This window comes from Alosa sapidissima, chromosome 10, assembly GCF_018492685.1.
Source record: "Alosa sapidissima isolate fAloSap1 chromosome 10, fAloSap1.pri, whole genome shotgun sequence".
Taxonomy (NCBI): domain Eukaryota; kingdom Metazoa; phylum Chordata; class Actinopteri; order Clupeiformes; family Clupeidae; genus Alosa; species Alosa sapidissima.
This window is the reverse complement of record NC_055966.1, coordinates 33,518,786-33,545,679: the sequence shown is the minus strand read 5'-3', so window position 1 is coordinate 33,545,679 and position 26,894 is coordinate 33,518,786. Positions and strand designations below refer to the sequence as shown.

At 40.2% G+C, this 26,894-nt stretch overlaps 2 protein-coding genes across 3 annotated transcripts; both read left to right on the top strand.

Moving 5' to 3' along the window:
- Nucleotides 1-2,467: 2,467 nt before the first annotated feature.
- LOC121720232 (pregnancy-specific beta-1-glycoprotein 8-like) lies at nt 2,468-7,008 on the top strand. The gene is made up of 6 exons (XM_042106219.1): nt 2,468-2,699; nt 2,962-3,006; nt 3,621-3,869; nt 4,548-4,811; nt 5,500-5,766; nt 6,566-7,008. The coding sequence occupies exons 1-6, from the start codon at nt 2,648-2,650 to the stop codon at nt 6,679-6,681; spliced, it is 993 nt and encodes a 330-aa protein (XP_041962153.1). The 5' UTR covers nt 2,468-2,647; the 3' UTR covers nt 6,682-7,008.
- A 6,159-nt stretch (nt 7,009-13,167) lies between these two features.
- On the top strand, nt 13,168-26,113 carry LOC121720163 (hemicentin-1-like). 2 transcript variants are annotated; one of them, XM_042106074.1, is made up of 17 exons: nt 13,168-13,423; nt 14,048-14,353; nt 15,502-15,780; nt 16,260-16,523; nt 16,790-17,059; nt 17,257-17,508; nt 17,776-18,054; nt 20,425-20,676; nt 21,122-21,397; nt 22,194-22,445; nt 22,591-22,869; nt 23,084-23,335; nt 23,817-24,092; nt 24,372-24,623; nt 24,972-25,247; nt 25,458-25,691; nt 25,874-26,113. In XM_042106074.1, the coding sequence occupies exons 1-17, from the start codon at nt 13,366-13,368 to the stop codon at nt 25,969-25,971; spliced, it is 4,155 nt and encodes a 1,384-aa protein (XP_041962008.1). In that variant the 5' UTR covers nt 13,168-13,365; the 3' UTR covers nt 25,972-26,113. The 2 variants fall into 2 exon arrangements, with proteins under 2 accessions (XP_041962008.1, XP_041962009.1); XM_042106075.1 differs by lacking the exons at nt 22,194-22,445; nt 22,591-22,869 and having other exon boundaries at nt 13,171-13,423.
- The last annotated feature ends 781 nt before the right edge of the window (nt 26,114-26,894 follow it).

Sequence of the window (26,894 nt, the reverse complement as noted above, 5' to 3'; positions counted from 1 at the left end):
TAAGCTCACCAGGGTTAGCTGTACCACTGCCAGTAAATGTTTGACTAAAGAAACAATGAGTAGGAAAAGTACAAAGGTGGAGGAAATAATAGGTAAGAGAGAGAGAGAGAGAGATAGAGAGGAAGAGAGAGAGAGAGGGGGGGGAAGTAGATACAGTCATAAATACCCATCTGTATATCTCTCACTTCAGAACACTGATGGTGTTATTTTGATACGTAAACAAGGAAATAATCTTAAAATCCTACAGAAGATTTTGTGACCCTATGGGTGACAGTGGGAGCGGATCTGACAGTACAGTGGAGTAAGTGAAAGAGTGACCAGGAACAGCCACCACCTCTCCTGTTAAATGTTAACCACTCAGAGAGATAAAGAAACCGCCTGTGGCTCTATGACTACTATAAACATCTGTAGCATTTGCACTTCATGGATCGCTGGTATAGTTTTGAAATAAGGATTAAAGGTACTATATTCTATGTACTTCCTTACCAAATTCACACAGGAATTAATTCACAAAGGGAAGAATAAAACTGCCAACCAGACTTGCATTGTTCAGTGTCTTCTCCCTATAAAATGTAGCCTGTGTTGATTTTGTGACCTCATCTCACACTTATCACCCCCCCCCCCTCTCACTCGCTACTTCTCCCTCCCTACTTTGTCATTTCACTTTTTCACTTCTGCTTCTCTCTCTCTCTCTTTCTCTCTCTCTCCCTCTCTCTCGCATGCATGAGTGCCACCATCTGGCGTGTGTTCATAATTGCCCAGCAGACAGCATGGCTGAGAGTAACAAAAGAAACTCAAACACATAAAAATACCTTGAAATTTGAAACATTTACTCCGACATTGTATCAGTGAAGAGATCACAAGATACAAGATAGCTTAGCCAAATTTACTTTGGAGCACTTACATGAATAGTTTGCACATGAATCTAACAAAAATCCATTACATACAAAATCAAACAGTGTTATACAACAAGGAGGGAGAAACTAACCTTAAAATAAACAGAGAACAGAGAGCCACAGTATTCTAATGTAAACATATCAAGGGTTAAAAGAAATCTTAAATTATACGTTTTGGGTGGGCAAATTTTATTAAGTGCATTTAAAGAGAGATCTATAAAATAACAGATCGAAACTCTGTTTGATGTTCTACATTCATCTAGAATGTCAGCTGATGTCATACTGTTAAGAGTTTTTAAGCAAACTATTGCTACTGTTCACATACTACTTAAACCAACAAAAGCTAGACTGACTAAGAAACTAACAGTACTCATGCCAACAAAACATACATGAGTACATCTGTACATGAGTGTTTTTCAGCCCCTCAATCATATGAAGTGTACCAAGTGTTTCAACAGTGAAATAAGAGGTGGGTAAACTATGAATTTGGTGATCTCGGTGAGGTGTATTGCGCCATGCGGTATCGGATTTTTTAAAAAGGCATTCAAAACGTTTGGTGATGGTGGATGTTATTGTCCAATGTTTATAACAATACCAGTGGTATCAAATGGTTCCTAGAGTGTTGATCAGTGTACATATTGTGAATGTGGATAATACAGTGTGATTTTTGAATGTTAAAAGTTGCAATAAGATGAATAAACTCTTTTGAGAGGTGGATAAGAGGCGGATAAACTATATTTCAGAATTTTCAGAGGTGGATAAACTGTGTTTACTTGCATTTAGCCTCCACTACATCCCTGAGAGTGTCTGCTCACCCATGGCGCACGTGGCATCATCACACTAATGGACCCTTTCAAGAGAGTTCCATTCTCAGCATCATAGTTGGCCCCACAAGACTTCCTTTTTAACATTCCATATGTTATCTTAATGCAGAGGAAGTAGATTGGGGCCCAAATAGAATGTTCAAGCATTGTTTTTGTTTACCTTGTTGAAAGGGTCTATATGGGTCAATGAGGAGTCAGAGGCAGTGAAGAAGAAAGGCACTGACAAGACCCTAAAAACCAGGAAGAGACTTAAAGGTGCCATGTGTAAGAATTGAAGTAAAAATATCCAAAAGATGAGCTACACGCATCAAAAGAATGAGTAGAAATATGGGCGATGATGTCATTAAAAAAATAACAAGGTATAGTGCTGCAGAGATATCAACCTGAATTAGCATGCTAAATTACTAGCCACAGCCCGACAGGTGTCATAATACCAGTTTCGGCCATGGGAGGCAGTATGCGGACAACATAACCGCTAGCCAAACTGCAATACACGAGTCTCGGTTGTTACTCTAGGGTAAACCAGCTCACTTTCTGGAGGTATACTGCCCCCATCTTTTATGGAATGTGGAGTATGAATTGATTTTTGGATTTTTGGATTTTTGGACATTACCTAAAAACCAGGAAGAGACTTAAAACAGTGAACATGGTTGAGCAACTATTTCCTGCAGGAAGGTGTGATGTACTAAAGCAGGATATTATGAAAGGCAAGTAGCTCTGTGTTCCCTGTACAGAAGAAGTTCCCACATTGCATGACACAATGACACATTAGATCAATATATAGAAGACCTCTAGAAAAAGAGAATATTGCCAAGACTTTGCGCAGTCACATAACTCTTTAAAAGAGAAAAGGTAGCTTTCCAAGGGAAAGAGAACAGCTCAGTCTTCAAAGAACAGAGAACAGGCCCTTGAACTCATACTTGAAGAATGGCAGATCATATGAAGCTCCTATACACTATTTTTCTATTTACAATAACAGGTAATATATCTCCCGATATCAGTATCTCTCTCTCTCTGTCTCTCTCTCTCTCACTCACACACACGCACGCACGCACGACGCACGCAGGCACGCACGCACGCACACGCAAACACACACATACACACACACACACACACACAAGCACACAAACACACACACACACACACACATGAAAAATGATGGTAATCTTTGAATGATACATTTTGAAAGATGATATGTTGTGCAGGATCTCATGCTTGTCCTCTGTCTGTCTGACCCACAGAGTGTGTCCTCTCCCTGCCTCTGAGCGCTCCCCTGTCTGACCCACGTAAGCACTGGAGCCTGTGTTTCTCACAGTTAGACTAAATTATATTTGATTATATTTAATCAATATTATTTGATTATATTTAAAAAGTCCTAAAAGTAGTTTAGGAATATTTCACAATGAAAACAGTACTTTGTTATTTGTCACAATGGTTCTTTGGCTTGCCTGATATCACTCTGTTGCCTGCTATAAAACCATAAAATCATAAGGTCAGAGCAGTTTCTATTGTGTGTTTGCCATGATATGAACCAAATGAAGAAGTAACTCTTTGCTTTGCCTTACACTACTTCACTTCATCGCTAATGTTTCAAAACTGAAAATACGGCTTTGCGTTCCATGTGTTAAAATGCTTATTTCCTTTTATATATATATATATATATATATATATATATATATATATATATATATATATATATATATATATATATATATATATATATAAAAGTTATGTATATATATAACTTATATAACTTATATAAAAAGAGTGTACTGATGTTCATGACATACAAGCTGACAGATGAATAAATAAGGGACTGACTGTATGTGTACTGCATGTTTAAATAGCTCTCTTTATTGTTTTGGACTTTTGTTTTGAACACACATGTTTTCCTAACTAGGAGGCCCGTACTTTATGTCTATCAGTGGGCCCAGCGTAGTAACGGCCGGGGTGCCAACAGAGTTCATCTGCTCAGCAGACTGCACCCCAGAGTGTGTCTACACCTGGCGGGTGTCTGGGAAGGAAGTGGAGGGGGACGTCTTGACTCTGGCGGTCAGTGGCCGGACTGAGAGCCTGGAGCTGGAGTGCACTGCCGTCAACCCTGCCAGCAACGACTCACGGAGCACCAGCCAGACCGTGGAAATAAACAGTGAGTACTTCCGCAGAATATGCTGTAACCCGTTTGGCCCTGGGAACAAGGAAATGCTTGCGCTACTTACTGTAAGTAGGAAGTCAACAGGGGCATCAGCAACGTGGCAATTGCTATCAAAGTCTTTGATCAAGGTCCAGTTGGAGCAAGTGCAATTGCAGGTGAATCGACATATACGGCCTACAGAAATAGAGGTTATAAAACTGGTAATTTCAATAATGCAAAACCCACAGACACATCAGAGGACAATACAGACCTGGTCAATACACTGAGTCAGTCCTCATCCTCTTACCTGGCCTCTTCTGTAATGGAACATTGCCTTTGTTTATCTACGTAATAAAGGCTGAACAGTGGTGTAGTCTACGTGATACGCAGGACTACGCAGTATACCCACTTAAAAAGCATCACCATCTCAGTACACCCACTTAAAATAGGCAAGGATATATATTAACATTTGGGGTTGATCACAGTGTACCCACTAAAGCTAACTATTACATCACAGTAGGCTATATCCACTACAGCTAACTAGACTACACCACTGAGGCTGAAAGAAAAGACACAAACACACTGTTTTATGAACTTATACTAGTAAGCAGCACTGCATGCTCTCTACTGTGCATAGTTTACTGATAACCTGTCCCTGGGTCTGTCCTCACGTATGACTGTTTGGTCCCACAGATCCGGTGATAGTGAAGCCCACCACCAGCTCTAATCCCCGGGAGGGCCAGGCCTTCGTGCTGGCTTGTCAGGGCTCAGGCCCCACCATCGCCACCGCCTGGTTCAAAGACGGTCAACCCCTCGCCACTGACACCAGGGTGCTTCTCAGCAAGAACAATGTCACGCTAGCCTTCAGCTCTCTGCTGCCCTCCGATGGTGGCTATTATGAGTGCGAGGTGGCAAACAGCACCATCACCGTGACTAGCAGAGGGTACCTGCTGAGCTGTGAGTTCACTGCCTTATCACCTTATTTTGATATGAAAGGTTGTGGGGGTAATGATATGCTCATGTAATAGAACGTTATGGCTGTACCTATTGCCATGTCATGTGACATTTCTTTGAGATGAGCCCCACAATGCCCTTTTATCTAAATTACATGTAAGATCAGTTATATACATTGCACCTTATCAAAGACAGACCAGTGTACAAGATAGTTTTGTGTGCCATTCTCATCTACATGATCTAATCTAAAATGCACCAGTATGTCTTAAATCAGATAGACTATGTATATGTGTAGCAGAGGTCGTAATTCGTCCGCTGCTCACAGCCCTCGAACCCACCACCTCGACACACACCGGCATGGGAGTCGAATGCTCTAACCACTGAGCTAAAAGCCCAGGCTTCCAACTCAGCGGTTAGAAGCGTTCTTAAGGTTAGGGGTGTGAGGGTTTACACACGCAACTAGCATGCTCAGTTCGCCTCTGTTACATATAGCTATACAGTATGTATGTTTGTGTACATATAGGCTAAATGTAATCACAATGAGATCAGTATCTCATTGTGATTCCTCAGTATCCAGACCACAGTATATGTAAAAACTAGCACACATTCAAACACCTATTTCATGTCAATAAATGGGATAGCATAGCTGGAACGTAATACATGTGGCTGTGTTTGTCTTTTCCTTTCCTAGTTGGGACAATAGCTGTTAGCATCCTTGGCCCAGACACAGTGGAGGCCGGGGTAGAGCACAACTTCACCTGCCAGGCCAACTGTGAGCTGCCCTGCTCCATCTCCTGGAGGTTCTCCCACGGCTTCCCCGAGGGCTCCTTCTCGCTCAGGAGAACTGAGATCCGATGGACCCCGGCTAGACCCGAAATGGTCCAGTTGTTCCAGTGCATCGCAGAGAACTCACTGGCCCAGCGAATGGCCCAAGCCACTAAGAATGTGACAGTTCTTGGTGAGTCACACTTAGTAATCGCCTGATGGGTTTGTACTGAACTGTATATGCAGTATGTATGGGTTTCATTGTAAAAAAAGCTAGGTGACTGCTGCCATCTGCTGGTAATTAAAATGTATATTAAAAAAAATCAAGCAAATCACTTGTCTTTACACCTACACTGCTTGATGGAAGCATCACTGAGTTAAAATGGTCATTTACTTATTTATTTACTTACTTATTCATTGGGTTGATTTACATATGGCAAGTACATACATATTTACATATTTACTAACTACTAATGGAGACCTAAGAGAAGCAAACTCCACTGTAGCTAAATACAACCTGATTGAGAGAACATATAGGACCCGTTCCCTTCTACTATTTTAAATCTATTAACTGACTAAAAAGCTATATAACTATTATTATAATAACTATTTTATCAATTGCAAGACTCTTTTCTTCAGTGGTTCCTCATTGGTGGGATTAATTGCTTGGTGTTCTGCATTCCTGCAATAGTGTTGGATTGTTCAAGATTGCTCTAAAGACTTATCTGTTCAGCTTACACTTACAGTAATTAATTAATCCTTAATTAATAATAATGGTTGTATATTCATGATATTTGTTTATTTTTTATAATTTATATATCATATTGCGTTGACATTATTGTTATATTTGTCCTAATGTTGGCTTACCAAAAAACTGTTTACTGTTAAATATAACTATTGTACGGTTCATATTATTATATTCTGTAAAACAGAAGTGTCTGCTGAATACAATAACCAGCACCATTACTCAGATCCCATGCTTCTCCCCACAGCACGCCCTAACACCCCGGCCCCCCATCCTAACCCCAGTGGCTCTGTGATGGTGAGACCAGCGCTAGCTCTGATCTCCATGGTCAGCCTGCAACTGCTGTTTGCCTTGCCTGTCTAGTGGGGGCGCTCCTGTTCCACTGAGTGACATATTGCATGGAGCCTTGTTTACAATACACCGAGCCAAACTGCACTTTTACTAAATGGAGTAGTCGCCCTGTTCATTAAATGTTAATTAGGTATTGAAAGGTCTTCTGTGGAAATGTGTATGTCTTTGGTTGCATGTCTTTTACCAAAGTCTTTCCTGATGCAAAGAAATTGACTGCAATGTATACATCAATTTATCTTTGTATTTTTTGTTTTCTCAGACGTATTGCTACTCAGACATAACAGAATACATTTTGCTCTAGATAAATGTGCCACAGGCGAATAAAAGATTTTACACATATACAGTATATGGGTATGATGACTATATTTTTCGTACTCACAGCTGCTTGTTCATCAATTCAGCCAACTCAAAGGCCCCTTTCTTTCTGCTTGATTAATGTGCTTGAAAATGGGCATGCATTGTTATGGAGACATAAAGCTTTGACCGCCATACATTTTTCTGAACAATGTTATTGACTCTCCTGACGCAGAGTGTATTTTTAGCATGAGCAATCAGACATGGCACAGGGCGACTGAGTTAGGACTGCTGTGTGCGTGTGCGTGTAGCTGATATGGCCCCCCATGAACGGAATTCCACTAAACTTGGCATGCATTCAGTGATTTTGCACAGTTTTGAACCTGCCAAAGATAGATTGCCTTTTCATTTTTAACTAGGTGGCGCTACACCTCACATGAGTGAATATGGGGGGGGGGGGGGGTGTTGACATGGCCCCTTGAGACCAACATTCGGAAAAAAGTTGGTCATCCTAGGCCCTACGGTTCTCAATATATTATATTATATATTCTGTATATTCACAGAGCCAGCTAACCAGTATGCCACGGCTGCTCCTTAAATGCAGTTGGAATATCAAGACAAACTGGGACTGACAGTCAGTAACATTGTTGTGCATACACAAATCCTCCTCACCCCATTCACCTTCACTCCCTTCATTACATAGGGTACAGAGCTATCTCAGTTCCATAGCAAAAATATCTTATGTATTAGGTTGCGTGTTTTTTTAGCTGTTTTTTTAGCTAGACCTACTTTTAGTGGCGAGTATACCAAGAGAACCAGCAATGCAACTTCAAGAATTGCCAACCTGGAGATATCTTGCAAGAATCGTGAAACATTACCTTTACATGTAGATATAGCTCTTTGGGGATAGTTGTTGCCTTTTGTTAGTCTTTTGCCTCAACAAAAGCATTTTCATTGTGTACAGGGGGAACAAGCCATGAGAATAGACTATTTACAAAGGCAAAGTATAATATAAATATATTGCGACTCTAGGGGGAGCTCTAGAGTTGCCAAAATACCTGAAACTGCATAGTAATTTTTTGAAATTAAGCAGAGATGGTTAAAGTACACACTTTCCATACTCAAGTAGAAGTACAGATACTTCTGTAAAAAAAAAAAGTTGAGTAGCGATTCAGCTTATTTACTCAAATAAAAGTAACAATGTGCAGACTCTATGTGCAGACTCTCAATATGCTAACTGTAGCCTTTAATAATATTCAAATCTTATCCAATGTTCCCTGCTGTCTACTACCAAGTCAAGGCTGAATTTGCAGAGAAACAAACATTCTGGGGTACCCTATTCAGTCAAATGGTGATAGTAAACTTCATAGCAAGAGTGTCTGAAATCAATCCGTTTGAATGCCACACACCTTCATCTGTACCAAAAGTTTGTGTTTAAGTTTGTGAGCTGGAATTTTTTAAATTTTGTGAGCTGGAATTTGTGAAATTGAGAACCTGCCATGGCTATGTGGAACTCAGCTGAGGTTTTTCACCACAGTGAGGTTGATTTAAGGTGATTTTAACTTGTCATGGTACTGTATACAAAGTCTGGTGATGCAACAATACTATAGTTGTTCTATAGTACAGTTACAGGCAAAGTGACCTGCACAGGCCTTTGGAGCATACAATAATTGCTCTAGTTTTTTCCATATAGCTTTTGAAGAGCTTTTGTTTTCTATCCTCAGAAACCAGTTAAGCGAGCTATTCATTCTATTTCAAATGAATGCTTTATCAAATAGCCCCCGTCCTTTGTAGTTGATTTTAAGAGTAAAAGGTCTCCTGTATACACCACACCCATGGCATACGGCTGTATGTTTCTCTTTGATGGTTAAACCGATACTCCCAACCTTTGGGTCATAATATTGACAGACTGGGTTTACACTTTATGCCAAGAGAACATAACACAGTGTGTCCGACCAGTTCACAGACTTTAGAGGTCACAGGCTAGAGACAGCACATAGTCATCTCCTGTGTCCAATGACTGGCTGTTTTGTGGGCTAAAAATGACCCCTGTTGTAACAACAGTTGCTCCTTCACAGAATGAATGTAAAACATGTTGGGGATTGATTTCTTTGTTTAGAGTGGATTAACAAATGTTTGCAACAGTAGGGGTGCTTTCAGAGAACTGAGTACAATACTGGTGGCGACTGGTCTATTTGCTTTATGTGAATTAGTAAACAGCGTGTGATTGAATCAAGAGCAAGTGTTGGGAAATATACCATGTCAACAGGAGGAAGTCTGAATCATTTCTCAATGATTGTATAGTGAAGCTGACGGGAGTGGAAAATGTGAATATTTCTTGAAGTAGTGATAAATAAATAAAAAAACATTGTTCAAAGTAAGTATGGGGATGGGGAGGCGCAAGTAAGGTAAGTGAAACATATTTGTCATAGTAGAAGTTCATTTTCCATAAAAGGTTTCTTTATCATTATTATAAAAGAGTTTAGGGGTTTAATAGTTCACCAAGGTTATATGCCCTGTCTGGCAATGTTAACAAAATAATTTAGCTTTTTATCTGATCTGCTCTCAAATGCAATGGGTTCTTGGACCAACTCCAAACCACTTGACACACTTTCATGAAAATGCAGCTGGTTTTTTGCATATTATGCAGTACATTTTTGCATATTAAAAACAGCGCAGTACTGTACTCTCTCTCTATTTCAGTCCTGTTCCGCTGAACTCAAAATTGAAAGAAACTCTTTGTTATGCCCTAAACACATGTATTGTAATTGTATAAGGGCCTGCGTTTAACCCTTGATGTGAAGAACAGAACTCCAGTTTGTTTATGGTTTCAAAGGCCAGGTTTATCCTGTATGGTTTCCATGGATAACCTGAATAACAATGCCTGGAAGAGGTGACAGACCTCATGCAGAGAGGCTGTAATGTGTTTCGGACAAAAACACCTCCCTAATGGGTCATTTGTCTTGGTGTGGACACACTGAGCAAGTCGATACCGAGGCTTTGTGAAATCCCAGTGATGATTATCGAGGAGAGGTGTAACCGAATTGCACTCACCCCTTCACTGACCTCACACACTCAAATGCCATGACTTTTCAGAACTACATAAACAGCCATGCCATTACAGTACTTTATTTTTCCAGGTGCAACATAGCAGCCCCTCACCAACTCTTACTGCACTTTTTCCAGCATTCACGTCAGGAGCGCATCACTAGATCAGTCATTCAAACACTTCTTCCAACACTTGCCTACCAAAACAGCTTTGGTCAGAGATCGTTTTTTCCATACATATACAAAAATCTGAAATGAGATCCTCGGCCTATCACATCAGAACCCTACCATCTTTCACACACAAAAAGGTGTACAAACACCTTCTCTTTGACAGCTACACTTGTGGCTACTGGCTTATTTCCATCACTGGTCTGATGCCCTCTAGAGAGACTATCATTTTAAACACCATGTGTTCCTCTGCAGATGGACCAGAGGACATGAGGCTGGCAGTGAGGGGCTTCTTGCTGGTTGGCTCCATCCTGACCCTGTTCTGCCAAGTCAGCTCCCAGCCACCAGCCCTCCTGGAGTGGCTGGTGGATGGGGAGTCACTGAACGCGACAGGCCAGGAGACGCTGGAGCTGGGCAGGGTTGAGGAGAGACACAGCAGGCTCTACTCCTGCAGGGCCTTTAACAACATGACCCTGAGGTGGACAAGTATCACCAAACACCTCGTCATCAGCAGTAGGTGTTTGGGTTTACATATGAATACAGATATTTTAATATTTTGCATGATCTTATCAAAAAATATGTTGTTTCTTCCATCACTCATTGGGATGTACCTGTTTATTCATGTTGAATGTTGTCTTAGCAATGCATATACAGCAGACATTTGCATTACAGGGTTAGGGATCATAGCCTTAGCATTAGCTTTGTGGTTGCACCAACAGACCTGGGTACATGTTTCTCAAAAGTATGATTGAAAAACTACTATATATTGTTAAGGGATAGAGAGACTATCATTTTAAACACTGTTTTTCTCTCCATGGTTACCAAGGTGGATCCTCAATGATGCTACACAGTCCTACACAGTCCATATAGTCCAAACTTAGAAATTTTTTTCATCTCCATTTTGTTTTTACTGTACCTGCAATGTCAGCTCCTCCTCTGTCAACAGCCGTTGAAGATCTTAACCCGGTCTTGGTTATTTGTTTTGACTATGGTCCTATGTGTCCTGCTGAATATTCACAGTGGCACAGGTAACGTGAGCTTTGATATTGACATTTCTAAGCCACCCTGATTTTCACATGCATGTCTAAATCAACTTTTTGAGGCGGATGTGGTTTTCAACCGGTTTTGCTACTTCACTGACAATTGTGCAAGTTAAGAAAAAAATACTGTTGCTATCAGAATTTAAATATTGGCTTTTGACTAATCATCTATGGACTTTCTAGGTCATTCTTTCTGTGCTTGTCCCACCCTAGAGTGATGTCTCAAAACAGATTTCAAGATTATGAGGCCAAATTTCTAAATTCCTTGAAAACAATGGAGCAATCGCTGATTATTTCACCTGTCATCCATACACAGATTATATTCCATGTTTGGTCCAAAACCATGTGTGTAAACTATATAAAATATGACATAGTACACTTTGGTGAACACTGTAATATAATCATATACTTTCAATTTGATGTAGTGTAACTTCTTTTAGCAATTTTATTTCCAGTTACTTTTTGTCTCACTCACTTGGTGAGTTGTCTCATTTGTGTGAGTATTTCATGAATTCTAAATCATTTATGGAGTGCTTTTTGATTGATTGCATCAAAGTAGCTAAGACGAACACTACTGTGATGTACTAATTCCAAAAGTTCAAAACAAATGAAGAGCAAATTAGATCATAAACAAAACAAAATCTATCAAAGTCTTATGATTCGATGTTGTCCTTGCACTGTCTGAATGAGTTTATAAATGTGTGATGTGCTGAGTCATTTCAGCAATGAAGGAGTTTTTCCAGGGAGACGTTATAAATTCTTAATATATGACAGCAAGCCCTCCAGGAAGGCAGCAGAACAATTCCTGCCATAGTTGTGAACACAGACACTGCCTGCATCCACATGTTGCAACTAACAACAGTGACTGGCAGTACACAGCCAGTGTCATTTTCCAGCTTCCTTGTTGTATGTTCATCATGTCTCAGCTGAGTGGTCTCAATCGATCAGCAAAGGTTGATTATTCTACAGTAGGACAGTTTTATTGCCTAGTCAGGCTTTCATATTCAGAGTTATTGATATTAATATGAATCACAATACCTGCAAATTAATTAAGTTTTGTTTGTTTGTTTGTTTCAGAGATGTGGGATGTATAGGGTGAAATTTGTGAGGTTCTTTTTGCTAGATATAAGATAAGAGCCTACAAGATAAGGTTTAACTTCAGTACCTTGTTTATAACTTTGTAATATCTCTTTCTTTCTTTAACAGTACACAATCAAACTGTTTTACACAATCTTTATTTATACAAGTATTTTAAGAGTTTGTTGAATATTTGAATTGAAATACTGTATATGACCAATTGTGTGAAACTGTCTTTTTTCTACTATTTCTATTTTACAATCAGACAATCCATCATGTACCTCAACTTAGTGTAGTAGCCACAGGCCCGCATGTAGTAAGAGCTTTTCCTCTGTGAGGAAAAAAAACATGGCTGTGTTTAAGTGAGCGTTAAATATTTCTCAGTAGGATTTAAAATGAAATCCACATATTCATTAACTTATTTTGGGCCCCCAGCTACGTGTCCAGAACTTACTCACACCTCTGATTTCACCATAGTTCAGAACTGTGACACAGCCATAGGTCAACAAGCGTATATGCCTGAAATACAATGAAGGACAGCCTTAGCACACAAGACAACAGAGAGCATGGGATCTGAGCTGACTCACAGCCGGCATTCAAATGAGAGAGCTATTATCACAATAAACAAATGTGAGGTCAGTTCAATTGAACAACATTCATGCTCTCTGATTGGCTGGCTCACACGCGTAGAAACTAAGCCCATTGGTCAGCCTCCAGCATTCCCAGCGTGATTGAGGTTTACTGTAAACCTCTGATGATGAACACCAAGGCAAGGCCACCAATTGGAGAGGTTGAGCTTAATGAATAATTAGAGGCAGAGGCCAAGTGTGCAGGTATAGTCATGAGTGGACATAGGTGGGGAGGGTGGGGTTTTCTTTTCTCGCTTTTTAAGCGTTAAGTAACATGGTGTGTCTGTCCCACAGTTAGTCCAGCATAAATGTTTGTTCAGAGAGAGAGAGAGAGAGAGAATATTCCCATGATTGAAGACTTTATTTTCATATTCTGCCAGAAAGAAAGGCTTTCATTTTCAGCATAGGACAAGCACTGGACACTTTTTCCGACCAGTCACATGAAGATGGAATATATGGTGCCCTTTGCATTATTCTTACATGTCTGCCTCGGGCAAGGTAATATGAGTTATATGAAAGAGATGAGTAAATATGTTTCTATATTGTTCAATATTACATCTCCAAAAACTACAGATAAGTATGTAGGTCATATTAGGGTGTTAACAAAAATATGTCTGTTTCCATGGATTTTGGACATCTGATGGTGGTCAGATGCATCTTTAAATATCAATTTAACTTGCACCTCTTAGTAAGTCAAGTAGAAAGATGAAATGTAGATGAAATATGAAATGTAAACATATGATAAATGTATATATTACATTAGCCCTATACTGTAGCGTACTCTGATATCTGTCTGAAGGGATTTATTGTAAACAGGCTCATAACTCTGATCATTTGGTTAAAACATTTTAGAAGAACTCAGTCAACAGAGGCTCACTTCTTTTCACTTGAATCATTAAAGTTCAGCATTCTATGTCAAACACAGCTGCAGGTTTGTAATGTCCTTGGGGACTCTATTGTCAAGTTCAATGGAAGCTACAGGGATTGCTAGGCTAACAGAATGCAAGGACCCAAGGACCGTAATTGCAACTCAGCGAACATTGTTACTGTATCATTGTGTACATAACATAACCTGTCATGGAAAATTGCCATCATTACATCTGTCTTTTATGTCCCTTTAAGCTCTTGCAGTGGTGGTGACTCCTGAAAACTCTCCTGCCGCCATAGTCGTGGGGCAAAATGTGACCCTGAAACCTAATCCTCCTTACACTATTACTCATGGAGCATGGAATTTTGAGAGCAACCTAATACTGTTTTGGTACCCCGGGGATAATGTCACCCAATCACCGTACGAAAATAGGATATTTTTTAACGAAAGTAATGCTTCCCTGACTCTAACGTCTCTCCAAGTTGGTGATTCTGGACAATATCGCTGTAATGGAGTCAGGCCCAGAGCCTTTAACAGGGTGTTAACTTTATCAGTTCAAGGTGAGTCACCAAATGTTTCTCCCTTGTCTTCCCTGTGCTTGTCTCTTATCTGACTACACATTCACACATTAATTTAGCCCAACAATACAGCTACTATTGACACCATACCAGAGATGAGACTTCTTTCTCTGTGTTGTCTATTGAAGGTTGCACAAATAGACAGACATGATGAAGCAGGTGTAGATTTGTTTATGAACAAGGTGATCTTATCAGTAAGCGTCAGGAAAACAAAGACAACACAAAGAGAAGGGAAAACAATTACAATTGTCAACAAAGTAAACACTTTTGATTACATTTGGTCAAGTTCAATATTAAAGGATAATTCCGGTGTGATTTTGACCTAAAGTGTCTTGAAACATGATACCGAGTATGAACGTATGTCTCATAGCTCATCTCGGCTTGTCCCCTGCACTCCGAAATCTGGCACTAGTTAGCCAATGCTACCAGCAGTGTTTCATTGTGGTGCCTCGGGCATCGGCCTAGCCATGCAAATAAATCACTGTTTTACACCATTTACGAGGCTCAAAGTAGCTCCATACTTCATTGGTAGACTTCCGAGGGCATTGACATTTAAAACGAGACATGGAGAACTTTTAAAAAGCACTGGTAGTTTATTTGCAAGACGATTTATACAGACAGTACCTTAAGGAATTTAACCGTCCGACGCCATCTTGAATTTAGTCACGATAAGTTGAGCGACGAGTATGAATGAACAGGTATGATAAGGGGTCAGATTCCAAAAATAATTCTGTGGAAATGCATGGATTCCAGTTGCTGCTACTGGAAGCAACTGAATCCATGCTTTTCCACTGAATTATTTTTGGAATCTGACCCCTTATCATACCTGTTTCTGAGTGCAGGGGACAAGCCGAGGTGAGCTATGAGACATACGTTCACACTCACTAACATGTTTTAACACACTTTAGGTCAAAATCACACCGGAATTCTCCTTTAATTTTACAAAGTAGATGCCAAATAGTTTGATACAACACAATTGACATAATTTTTGTTTACACTCAGGAGCAACACATTTTTGTTTTATATTTTCCATTCTGCTCACATCAATGCTTAATGAGGAATTGAACAGTGTACCAACATATTTTCTTCAGTGATATAATCCCTTGTGTTCATGTTCCCCCCATTGCCAGTGCCAATCTCAAATGTGAACATGACGGTGTCTGACACCAATTTAATTGAGTTCAACGACACTGTCACTCTCAACTGTTCTGCCTCTGGAACCCCTCTCTGGTTCCAGTGGATCAACGGAACGTCTGCTGTGACAGCCAGCGACCGGGTCCAATTTAATAATGGCAGAAATGTTCTCACTATCAAACCTGTGACTAGATTTGATACAGGGCCATTTTCCTGTAATGTGTTCAACAACGTAAGCCAGGAGCATAGCTGGTCGGTCCACCTCAACATCAGCTGTGAGTATTGACTGACTATTGTGAATATTGTGTGGTTGATGTGATATTGCTTTGAGGTTTAATATCTCTCCCTAATGCCCCCTGCAGAGCAAAACACTTATGACCTTCAGCCATTTGGCACAATCTCAGAGGCTTGTAGGAAAACAAATTTACATCATAAGTAAACTTCACACTGAAAGTCTTATTTCTTAAGTTTTTGATGTAGCGATGTAGACAGGCCAAAGTAAGTGCACAGCCTGCCTAAGAGAGATCAATGGACTCATTCAAATATGATTTTGATTCAATGCAAATGTGAGGAAAGCTATTGAATGTCATGTGCAGTATGCAGTATTTGCTGCATGTAAGACAATGTGTGTCTCATAATAATTTTTTTGCAAAGCATTAGGTCAGGACAGTAACAAAGTTATGTCTTAATGTTAAAACAAACTGTATCATTGTTTTTCACGCTTAAAACATATGTATGTCTTCATTGTTCACAGATGGACCGAGTAACCTCACGTTGGAAGTGGCCCCAGACAAGATGGCATATATGTCTGGGTCCAGTGTTACGCTCACTTGCTCTGCTGAGTCCAACCCGGCAGCTTCATATATGTGGCTGTTTAATGATACACCGTTGAACAAAGTTGGTCGGCTTCTCGAACTCACCGATTTACAGATGAATGAAACTGGCCAGTACACATGTCTGGTCCACAACAGCGTAACTTCTAGATATGAAAAAATCTCAAGATCTGTCATCATTGTTGGTAACGATCATCACGTCCACTTGACCTAAATATATTTAATTATATTATCAAAACATGTAACATTATATTATGTAAAGTTGTATTATTTGTATTATTTAGTATATAATAATATTCATCACAGATTCTAAAATTATATTTTCAGGTTGTTTGGCACAGTGAATAATAACTAAACATAACTAAAGATATGGAGATTTATGGAGTAAATCAGTAACCAACCGATAATCTTACATTTATGGTGAATATCTCTTATAACATTTTTATTCTAGATCCAATATCAGCTGTGGCGGTAAATCAAGTTGGAACCCCCATACTGAACTTGACATTCACACTGAGCTGTGTTGTGAAGGGGCCTGTGGACTCCATTCACTGGATGAAGAGCAATATTTACCTCCCTGCAGACAACAGGATCTCCACCTCTAACAAGAATGCGACGTTAACTTTCACACCATTGGAAATGTCAGATAACGGAACATACTCATGCATGGCCTCCAATGCTGTGAGCAACAAAACAAGCGATTACACGCTCACGGTTAACTGTAAGTCTCAACCTGTCCCAAGCCATGAGATGGTTTACTTATGTTTCACTAGTAGTCTATGATGATCTGATTACTTAGTTAGCTTTAAATGTCTTCACAAAAGAGGCCTATGTCATTGGTAAATCAGCTTACACTAAACGTTATGCAAATGTCATGAACTCAATGCATGTCAATTATTTGTCTCCTTTATGCCACAGATGGACCTAAGATGCCCGTCATTTTGGGACCCTCAATCATAGCAACAGCATCCAACTTGATGCTTAGTTGCTCTGCTGCATCTTGGCCACCCAGTAATTTCACCTGGTACTTTAATGGCCTGCTGGTGAAAGAAGGCCCAGACTACAAAGTGGACAACGTTAGGTTGAACAACAGTGGAAACTACACCTGTTCAGCTCATAATGACATCACAAATATCACTAAGATGGTCACTAAAGAAGTCAAAGTCATCGGTAAGATCCCTTTTTTTCTCTCTAATGTCAGACAGCCTTCTAGTGGTTATCATGACACCCTCATATTAGTCATGGTTTATGACAATCAAAGACTTCCTACATGTCCTGCTGATGAAAATAAAAGTAAACAGTTTTGTTATATTGATGAAAACTCTTTGACACCTTTGCTCGGGAATCATGTGTTTAGTAAATAGCGCCTCTCGGCACAGACCATGAGGGTGAAACTGTGTGTTTTCGCTATCAACTATTCCCTCGCTGTATTTGCAGACCTCATAAGCAGTGCCACCATTAAAATCACCGGAAACCCCCCTGTCGATCTCAAGCGTTTCACGCTGACCTGCGAGGCCATTGGCGCTGTCTATGACCGCTACTGGATGATGGACGGCATGGCCCTCAACCTGAACATGAGCCGCATGTCCCTCTCTGAGGACAACAGCACGCTGACCTTCAACCCTGTGCTAACGTCAGATGATGGAAGCTACACGTGTATGGCCTCCAACCCTCTGAACAACGTTACTAGCCCCATGTTTTTCCTCAAAGTCAACTGTGAGTTTACGGATAAACCCTATTTTCTTTTTAGTTAAGAAGCTTACAATATTCATGATGTGATGTTATATTGGATCCACACGCTAAAACTTTTTTTTTTAATCCTTAGTCCAATTGTTTAATTGGTTTAGCTGATTTAACTGATTTAATTCAGTGTAATATAAATGCTCCTCAACAGTTCTATCCAGACCTCTCAAGTCTCACGCATTGAGCGTGAGACACACGCATTTAATTGACGTCACACGGTCACACGCCACACATGCCATTTCTAACTCCGAGAAATTATTAACTTGCCCGCACAGAAATTTCTAAGGGCTATATTTTACAAACGTGTCACACAACGTTGCTGTCTGTGCGCTCATTCAGCTCAGAGAGTTGCTGTTCAGTTACTAACCTATCTGCCAATGAGAAAATAGGATTTCTCAACCAATCAGGAAATAGTTTTGTTTTGATGTGGGTCCGTAACGTGGAGACTGCTGATCCGCGGTGTCGTGGAGTGAAATTAGGCCCGGTGCTTCGTCTGATAATTTGCTGCGCAGTTGATCAAGATACCGCGGACCGAAAACAAACGTTTCTGCTATCGATGTCATTAAACATGGAGCCATACAATAAAGTGGTGGTATAAGCGTTCATTCAATGCAGGGGTCTGCGCGAGAGAAACTGAAACTAATCGATAACGTTCGTATCAAAGCTCCGCTTCAACCTGTTGAATGCTATTTAATTGTTTAACGACACTTAATAGAACAACGTTGATTTTTGGAACTTCCATAGAAACAGAGCAGAGACTATAATACACTGTATAGCACTGAGTATTGTATAGTCAAATTTGATTATAACGTGGCCAAAAGCTATTGTAGCCTTCTTTCTATCTGTTAAAGATCAACAGATCAGTGATTTACGCCTATCTGCTCGCCAAAAAAATTGGTATTGTGTTTCCTGAATCCTTACATTCAGGCATTCAAATTAAACTTAATTAAAAAACATGTATTTTTTTCTCCATTTCCTACCAATGTATGATGCTTGCATGAGGGAAACATCCCAAAACAATAGCACCCATATAATTGTTGCTGTTTTGAGAAGTATTTCTGTTCTTATGCAAGCATCATGCAACCATGCAAAAGCAATGAAACTAATAATTATATCTTACATTAGTAAAGCAGTCCTCTGATGTGCATGTCACAAAACATTTAAGTGAAAGTGCATGTATAACAATATAGGCATAATAATGATTGTGATAATGACAATTTGATTTGGAGGGAGTGGGGTTGGGTACGTGTAGATGGGCCCTATGACCCCAAAGTCTGCCATGACTGGGCCTCAGGTCAAAGAAGTTTGAGAAAGGCTGGTCTACATAACCTGCATCAGATTGAGGTTTGCAGTGATGCGCCTGAAGGCACGGGTTGAGGACCCAGTCAGTTACGTCACAATATGCACATTTGTTTAAATTCATACCTACGTAATCACCATGACCAAAATTGTACTTTTTTTTTACTTTGAATCTTGAAAAAAAAAATATTGACCTACTGTACCTACCGACCCATTTTTTTTTTTTTTTGGCTGTTACTGCAAACAAGAATATTTTTAAGGATGGCCTCATGACTGTGAAAATGGCTGACATTGAACCACAGTGCTTCAAATGGGAGTCCCCAGTATCAGTCATCAAGGCATCAAAATCTGCCACAAACACTTACAACACACAACATCACTCATAAACACACACACACACACACACACACACACACACACGGACAGAACCACCACTGTTTAAGAGACCATTTTGGGGCTAAATGTGCTTTTTCTCATTTGGTTGTTTTCTGTTTGTTTAGAGAAGAATGAGCCACTGCTGTTCAAAGGGCCCATTTGGGTGAAATTATTATTATAATTTATGTTATTATTATTTGTTATTATTTACTATAGGGTTCTAGAATAAATAAAACAGTGTGTTTGAAATAATGGAATTTGTGCTCTCTCATGAAGCTGGGTCGATGGGACATGGAGAGGGTGGGTCTGTTGATCGGGGGAGGGGGCGTGGCGCCACGAGTAGTTCAAGCAGACGTAGGACTTTCATGTACTTCGATCACTATTGTATGGCTCCATTAAACATGGAGCCATACAATAAAGTGGTGGTATAAGCGTTCATTCAACGCCCTGAGAAACAAAGTCTCACTCCTTGCAAACTTCAAAACTTGAGAGCCCTGGTTCTATCAGTGACTGCACTGATAGTGAGTCAAAAGTGCAACTAATGTGTTCAGAACAAGGAGAATATGGATTATAAGTATGCAAAGTAGGGGTGACTAATTTCTAGTCAAAGACAGGTATGAGCTTACTGGGATGGTGGTGATGACATTAATGCGTTGTTGTGTTTCGCAGATGGACCTAAGACGCCTGTAATCACTGGCCCAATGCAGCCTGTCAAGGCTGGCTCCAATGTGACCCTCAACTGTAACGCAGCCTCTGAGCCACCCAGCAACTATACCTGGTACTTCAAGAACGGGATGGAAAGTGGCTCGATGTATGTGATAAATGAAGCCACATCATCCAACAGTGGAAATTACACCTGTGTTGCCAAGAATGATGTCACCAAACAGAATAGCAGCACTCTCAAAGAGCTAGTGGTTATTGGTGAGTGATGATATGCCTGTATCTCCTCTTTTCTTTTGATTGAAGAAGAGGTAGAATTGCACTGACATGACACAAATTATTTAATGCAAATTTAATTCTTCATTGCAATTGCAATCAATTGTAATTGATTCTTCATTCAATTGGTCCCCTCTAAGCAGATGCTTAGACTCAGAGTGACAGTTGACTAGTTTCTTATGTTGGCATGTGGCTGTTTTGTTTTGAATTCATGATCTCCCTTGTCAATAAAGAAAGGCATTATTAAAAATAGACACAAAAAACAAATTCCCTCAGTTCTTCGCGCCCCACCTGTCATGTCCCCATGGCCCGTCCCACACTTTGCTCTAACTGAATAACATGGGATGCTTCAGCACAGAGCAATTTCAGTAGCCCCCAAAACAGTTTGTGAACCAAAAGCATGATTTTGTTTGTTTCTTTGCTTCCTCAGATCCAATCTCAGCAGTCATGATAATGGAAGGCAAGCCCCCCATACTCAACATGACATTCACCCTGAGCTGTAATGTGACTGGGCCCGTGGACTTCATTCACTGGATGATTAACAGCAGCTCCTACCTGCAATCAAACGACAGGATCTACTTCTCTAATGGCAACAGGACATTAACTTTCAAACCTGTTGATCACTGTGATAACGGGGATTACCAGTGTGTTGCCATGAATGCTGTGAGCAAACTAAACAGCTCTGAGTACATGCTGATGGTTAACTGTAAGTTTACTCCCACTGACTTGTTTTGTGCCTGTTTGTGCAGCTCAACTGTAACTGTACTTTATGAGTAAAGAATTTAGTGTTACTTTTTGGCTATTGCAGTATGCATTTTGAAAGGAGAAATTAATATAGACAAAGATGAAATAGTATTTTTTCTCAGGATAAATGTATGCAATTGCTGCACACAAAAGTTTAGAAAAAATTTATCAGAACTTAGTCAGGTCAAGTAGGTTTCATTGTCATTTCAACCGTATATCTGTACACAGTAAAAACTAAACAACGTTTCACCAGGACCATGGTGCTACAGTACATAAAACACAGTGCTGACAGGACACTAAAGAGCACACATATCACAAGCAATTTACATGTACATAAAGTGTTGCATGAAGTACAATACATTTAGACAAACATTAGATAGAACAACAGACACACATAACAAACTTGTTTATGGATATGCAGTTATAAGAATGCCTTTGTATAAAAATTAGATGTTGACTTGGAACCCAGAAGTCCAGACTTTGTTTTGAGATTAAATCATAACGCCTTTAATGGTAAGAGATCGTACAGGGATGGATAATGAGTGTTGTTTAAGATTAAATTACAATGCCAGACACCTTCAGATATGAGAGACCCCGTCAGATTTTTGACTTTGTTGCTTTCATGGGAGCCAGTCCTCACTCTATGGGAGCTCGGCTCCCTCTGGCTCCCACTTAGACCACTGAATCATTGAAATTCATGTGCACAGTTCACCTATGCATATTTCATACATAATTCAATTGCATCTTTGTTTTTTCAGATGGGCCTGATAACGTGACTATATCTGGGCCATCCATCCTAGCCACAGGATCTAATGCAACCTTCACCTGCGATGCCTCCTCTTGGCCTCCCAGTATCTTCCTTTGGTTCAACAATGGGTTTACAGTGGGAATGAGCTCCGTGTATAAAAAATACTCACTCAGCCCTGCTGATAGTGGGGAGTACATCTGCACTGCACACAACAACATTACTGACCTCTCCAGCTCTGCCACTAAGATGCTGACAGTCATTGGTGATTCTCTTGTCTCATATAAAATATCACAGGGGAAACACAGAGAACTATGTATGTCATACATTGATATTTTAGTTAAGTAAGATATCCATATAAAGATTGTGTGTGTGTGTGTGTGTGTGTGTGTGTGTGTGTTTGTGCTTAGATCCGATATCAAAGGTTATGGTGAATGAAGATGATGGACCCCCCATACTCAACATGACATTCACCCTGAGCTGTAATGTGACTGGGCCCGTGGACTTCATTCACTGGATGATTAACAGCAGCTCCTACCTGCAATCAAACGACAGGATCTACTTCTCTAATGGCAACAGGACATTAACTTTCAAACCTGTTGATCACTGTGATAACGGGGATTACCAGTGTGTTGCCATGAATGCTGTGAGCAAACTAAACAGCTCTGAGTACATGCTGATGGTTAACTGTAAGTTTACCCCCACTGACTTGTTTTGTGCCTGTTTGTGCAAAATGATTCAAGCACTTTGGATGGTGACCTCAACAACGCACTCACCTGGTTTCTGCATTAGAATCAAATACATGGCTCACTTAATGTAAGAGGTAAAATACAATTGTGGTGTTTATATGTTCAAAAAAGCTTGTAAAAAGACCATTAACCTTATTTCAAACTTCCCACACAGATGGACCATGGGATACTGTTATCACTGGGCCACACGTAGCAGCGCCTGGATCAGACGTGACATTTCACTGTTCTGCTACCTCCTTGCCCCCTAGTGCCTACAGCTGGTACTACAATGGATCAATGATTGGAGAGGGTGCTCAGCTGGAGCTGCCTAACCTTACCTTCAATAAGAGTGGAGAGTACACCTGCAAGGCTCATAACAATAAAACAAGCATGGACAGCTCTGCCTCCATAAACCTACGGGTGATCCGTGAGTATCAAATTATTACAATTTATTCACTTTGTTGGAATATTCCAGTAGCCACCATCTTTTATTTTAACATGCTTACTTGTATTTGTTTTAATACAGCAAGAATATTTATCTATATCCTCCCTATGATGTAAAAAAATGTACTCAATTTAAAAAAGTTATATACCAGACTCTCATGAGAAGATTATATTTCTATTCCTGCTCACCATACACATGTGCCTGACCTCTGGTGACTACAGGTTGTAACCTTTTTCCAAGATCGCTGGCATGATCTAGATAGACTGAGGTATTCATGCTTCCACTCATTTAGTTTGCCATTGTTTTCAGAAGTCACAGTGGCACACAGAACACTCAATCCCAAAACAAAAATGCTGTTTTTAATTCTCATTTTAGTTTCTCCAGTCTGTCCCAGGAACCTGATGTGTGCACCGTTCTTTATTTAAAATGTCTCTAATATATCTAATACCTCATTTCTTTGCAGCCCCTCTGACAGTAGTTACAATTGAGACTGATGGTCAGCTACCGATACTTGGCAGATCATTCAAGTGTAACTGCAGTGCTAACAGTGAGACCACCTCCATTTACTGGATGAAAAATGGGATGTACCTGAGCTGGAATGGCACAGTGTCCTTCTCTGAGGACAATGTCACCATGACCATAGCCTCTGTGATGCATGATGACAATGGAGAATATCAGTGCACAGCCATCAATGATGTCAGTGAGAAAACCAGTTCATTGTACAACCTCAGAGTGAACTGTGAGTGAAGTAAAAGGCTCATTTGACTTTTCTCAAATTGTAAATACTGTACATCCTCTATTGTGTTCAGTAACATTACCCTTGTCCCTTTTTCCTTATGAAAAAACAATTTACCAGGCCTATTCCCTTGGATGTACAATACTCTTATCTTAATAAAATCACTACCGTAACCCTACACACATATTCGGATCTGACGTCTCCAACATTCCCTCTGAACTGGGGAAATCCTGTGTGAAACAGTGTACAATTACACAATGTCCTGTTCTGCTTATTTGACAGTTGGGCCGAATAATGTCAGCATCTCTGGACCTGAGCTTGCAGAGACAGGAGAGAATGTGACGTTTAACTGCTCTGCCACCTCGTGGCCCCCAAGTGGCTTCAGCTGGTACTTCAGTGGCTCTTGGGTGGCTAACGGCTCCAGCTACACAACTGAGCCACTGGCCTTAAAAGGCAGTTGGAACTATACCTGCATGGCACACAACAACATCACAGGACTTCACAGCTCTGCCTCAATGAAGTTAATGGTCTTTGGTGAGTATGTGTTACGGTATTTGGAAGACTGTTTCGTTTCAGCGAATTGTTTCTCACTTTAGATATGTTGTGGTGGGAGTGCTTCTGTGCTGTGATCGATCAGCTCCTCAATCGTGTTCAAGTTCTTGTACATGTATCTAAAAATGTTGTGTATCAAATTGATAGGGAGGTGGTGGGGAATTTGATGACAGATCAGAAGGTTAATAACAAACAACATAGAGCATTCTGTCTGCCTTGTACTGTCATTGGTGATTCCTTCCTTATACCTCATAACCAGATTATTAATATGACTAGACTGGACAAAGAAATTGATTTCACATAATGTCATTACTTTAAATGTTGTCACAGATGCCATAAACTCTATTGTGGTGAAGCCAAAGCCGGTCATTCCCATGGATTCTGAAAACTTCTTGCTCTACTGTGACATTGATGGGCCACACGACAGTATCAAGTGGATTAGGGACAGTCAACCCTTGATCTCCAACAACACCGTTACCATCTCCAATGACAGGACCACTGTATCTTTCAAACCCCTCGGGACGGCCAATGATGGGCTGTACCAGTGTGTGGCAGAAAACATTGTGAAACAGCATTTCAGTGAACCCTACAACCTCAGTGCCAGTTGTGAGTGATTCTGCTAATAACTTCCGATTCCCCTCTATATTATGAGTGATTCTGCTGATCACTTCCGATTCCCATCTATTATCCACTCATTCCTTCCAATGCAAACCTAAATCCAGATGAAGACTGGTCTTAGCAAGTCAATTCAGATCAGTCCTATACACTTTAATTTCTAATGGGCTCAGTTGACGTATATACTGTTTCTTGTTTCAGATGGCCCAAGTGACGTCCTTATCTCCATTACCACTCAGAACCCCTTCACTCTCACCTGTAAGGCTGAATCTCAGCCACCCAGTCAATACGAGTGGATCATTGATGATGAGCTAAAAGGAAACAGCAGTACAATAGAGATGACGCTCTTCGTCGCACTTAGACTTGACACAATTACGTGCAAGGCCAAGAACCCACGGACCAACGAGACTGTTGCAGCCACCTTTGAAATGCCAGGTAAGCATTACCAGGGTTGAAAATAAGATTTTTTTGGAGGGGCTATGGTTGGCTCTACCATGGAGATTAAGACTAGATTAAGATAACAAACTAACCAATGCACAATATTTCCCCCCAACAGCACAGTACACTATATTGATGTTACAGTATGTCACTAACCCCCCGACCCCCTTCTCTCTCAGATTTGAGTGCTGCTCCTCCTCTTCAGTCTCGGGTTGACCTGATCCTCACAGTCCTGCTGGCTCTTTCCCTCTGCCTGCTTGGGAACAGGTTTTCTTAAACCCTTCCATTTAAAACTCTCATCTGTTCTTCCCACTGTCTAGCTACATTGTCTTCTTCTTATGTCAGATTGGACATTGATGAGGCAACCCAGCTATGCCTAGTAATCTTTTGTATTAGATTAAAGTGTATTTATTAACACATACTGTCTCAGAGTTCAGTCCATAAGATATAGTTGTGTTGCAAACGTGTGCCTATAACATGTACCAGAAACAATTGAAATATGAGGCATTTGAATGCAGTAAAAATCAAGAATATACGTCATTCAATATATATATATTAATGCAGTTTCAAAAGTGTCAAAAGTGACATTTTGCTTTATTTATACTTATATTATCTTATTTATGAAGGGTTAACTGTTCTCATATCATGATGCACTTTTTGTTGAAAGAACTATGCCTTAGACCCTTCAATACCTTTCGTTCTGAATAAATGCATATATATTTTAATCTGAGCTGCTTCTGTCCATTTTATTTGTGAAATAACACATTGTCACTTAGCAACAGAATCCCAGTCACATTAAATGGGAATACCAAAGACAGGGCCATCAGGTTTCAGTTTACGGCATTTAGCCACATGTCGAATCCCTTTCCTCAGGCACTCCTTGATCTCTGACTTTTTGAGAGGTCCTGTTAGAGTAAGAAAATATTGAATAATATAAGAGATGTAACTAAAACTTAAAACATTCTGTAACAACTGGTTCTTACAGAACACATATTTGATAATAAATTAATCATAGGGCAAACTATACTTACTTCGGTTACTTTTACGAGTTGACTTCGGGGGTGACTGACAAGGACAGCTCAGGTTCACCAAGTCATTCCTCTGCCCTGATGGATACATGACATGTCACAAAAAATTATAGAGCCCAACGACTTACTACAGACAACTTTGTTTACAAATGCTGGAATCTCATATTTTTGG

Coding starts and splice junctions, on each gene's coding strand:
- LOC121720232 (XM_042106219.1), top strand. CDS start 2,648: ATGGCAGATCATATGAAGCTCCTATACACTATTTTTCTATTTACAATA. Junction 3,007..3,620: donor CGCTCCCCTGTCTGACCCAC/GTAAGCACTGGA, acceptor TTTCCTAACTAG/GAGGCCCGTACTTTATGTCT. Junction 4,812..5,499: donor CAGAGGGTACCTGCTGAGCT/GTGAGTTCACTG, acceptor TTCCTTTCCTAG/TTGGGACAATAGCTGTTAGC.
- LOC121720163 (XM_042106074.1), top strand. CDS start 13,366: ATGAAGATGGAATATATGGTGCCCTTTGCATTATTCTTACATGTCTGC. Junction 15,781..16,259: donor GGTCCACCTCAACATCAGCT/GTGAGTATTGAC, acceptor CATTGTTCACAG/ATGGACCGAGTAACCTCACG. Junction 18,055..20,424: donor GTTTTTCCTCAAAGTCAACT/GTGAGTTTACGG, acceptor TGTGTTTCGCAG/ATGGACCTAAGACGCCTGTA.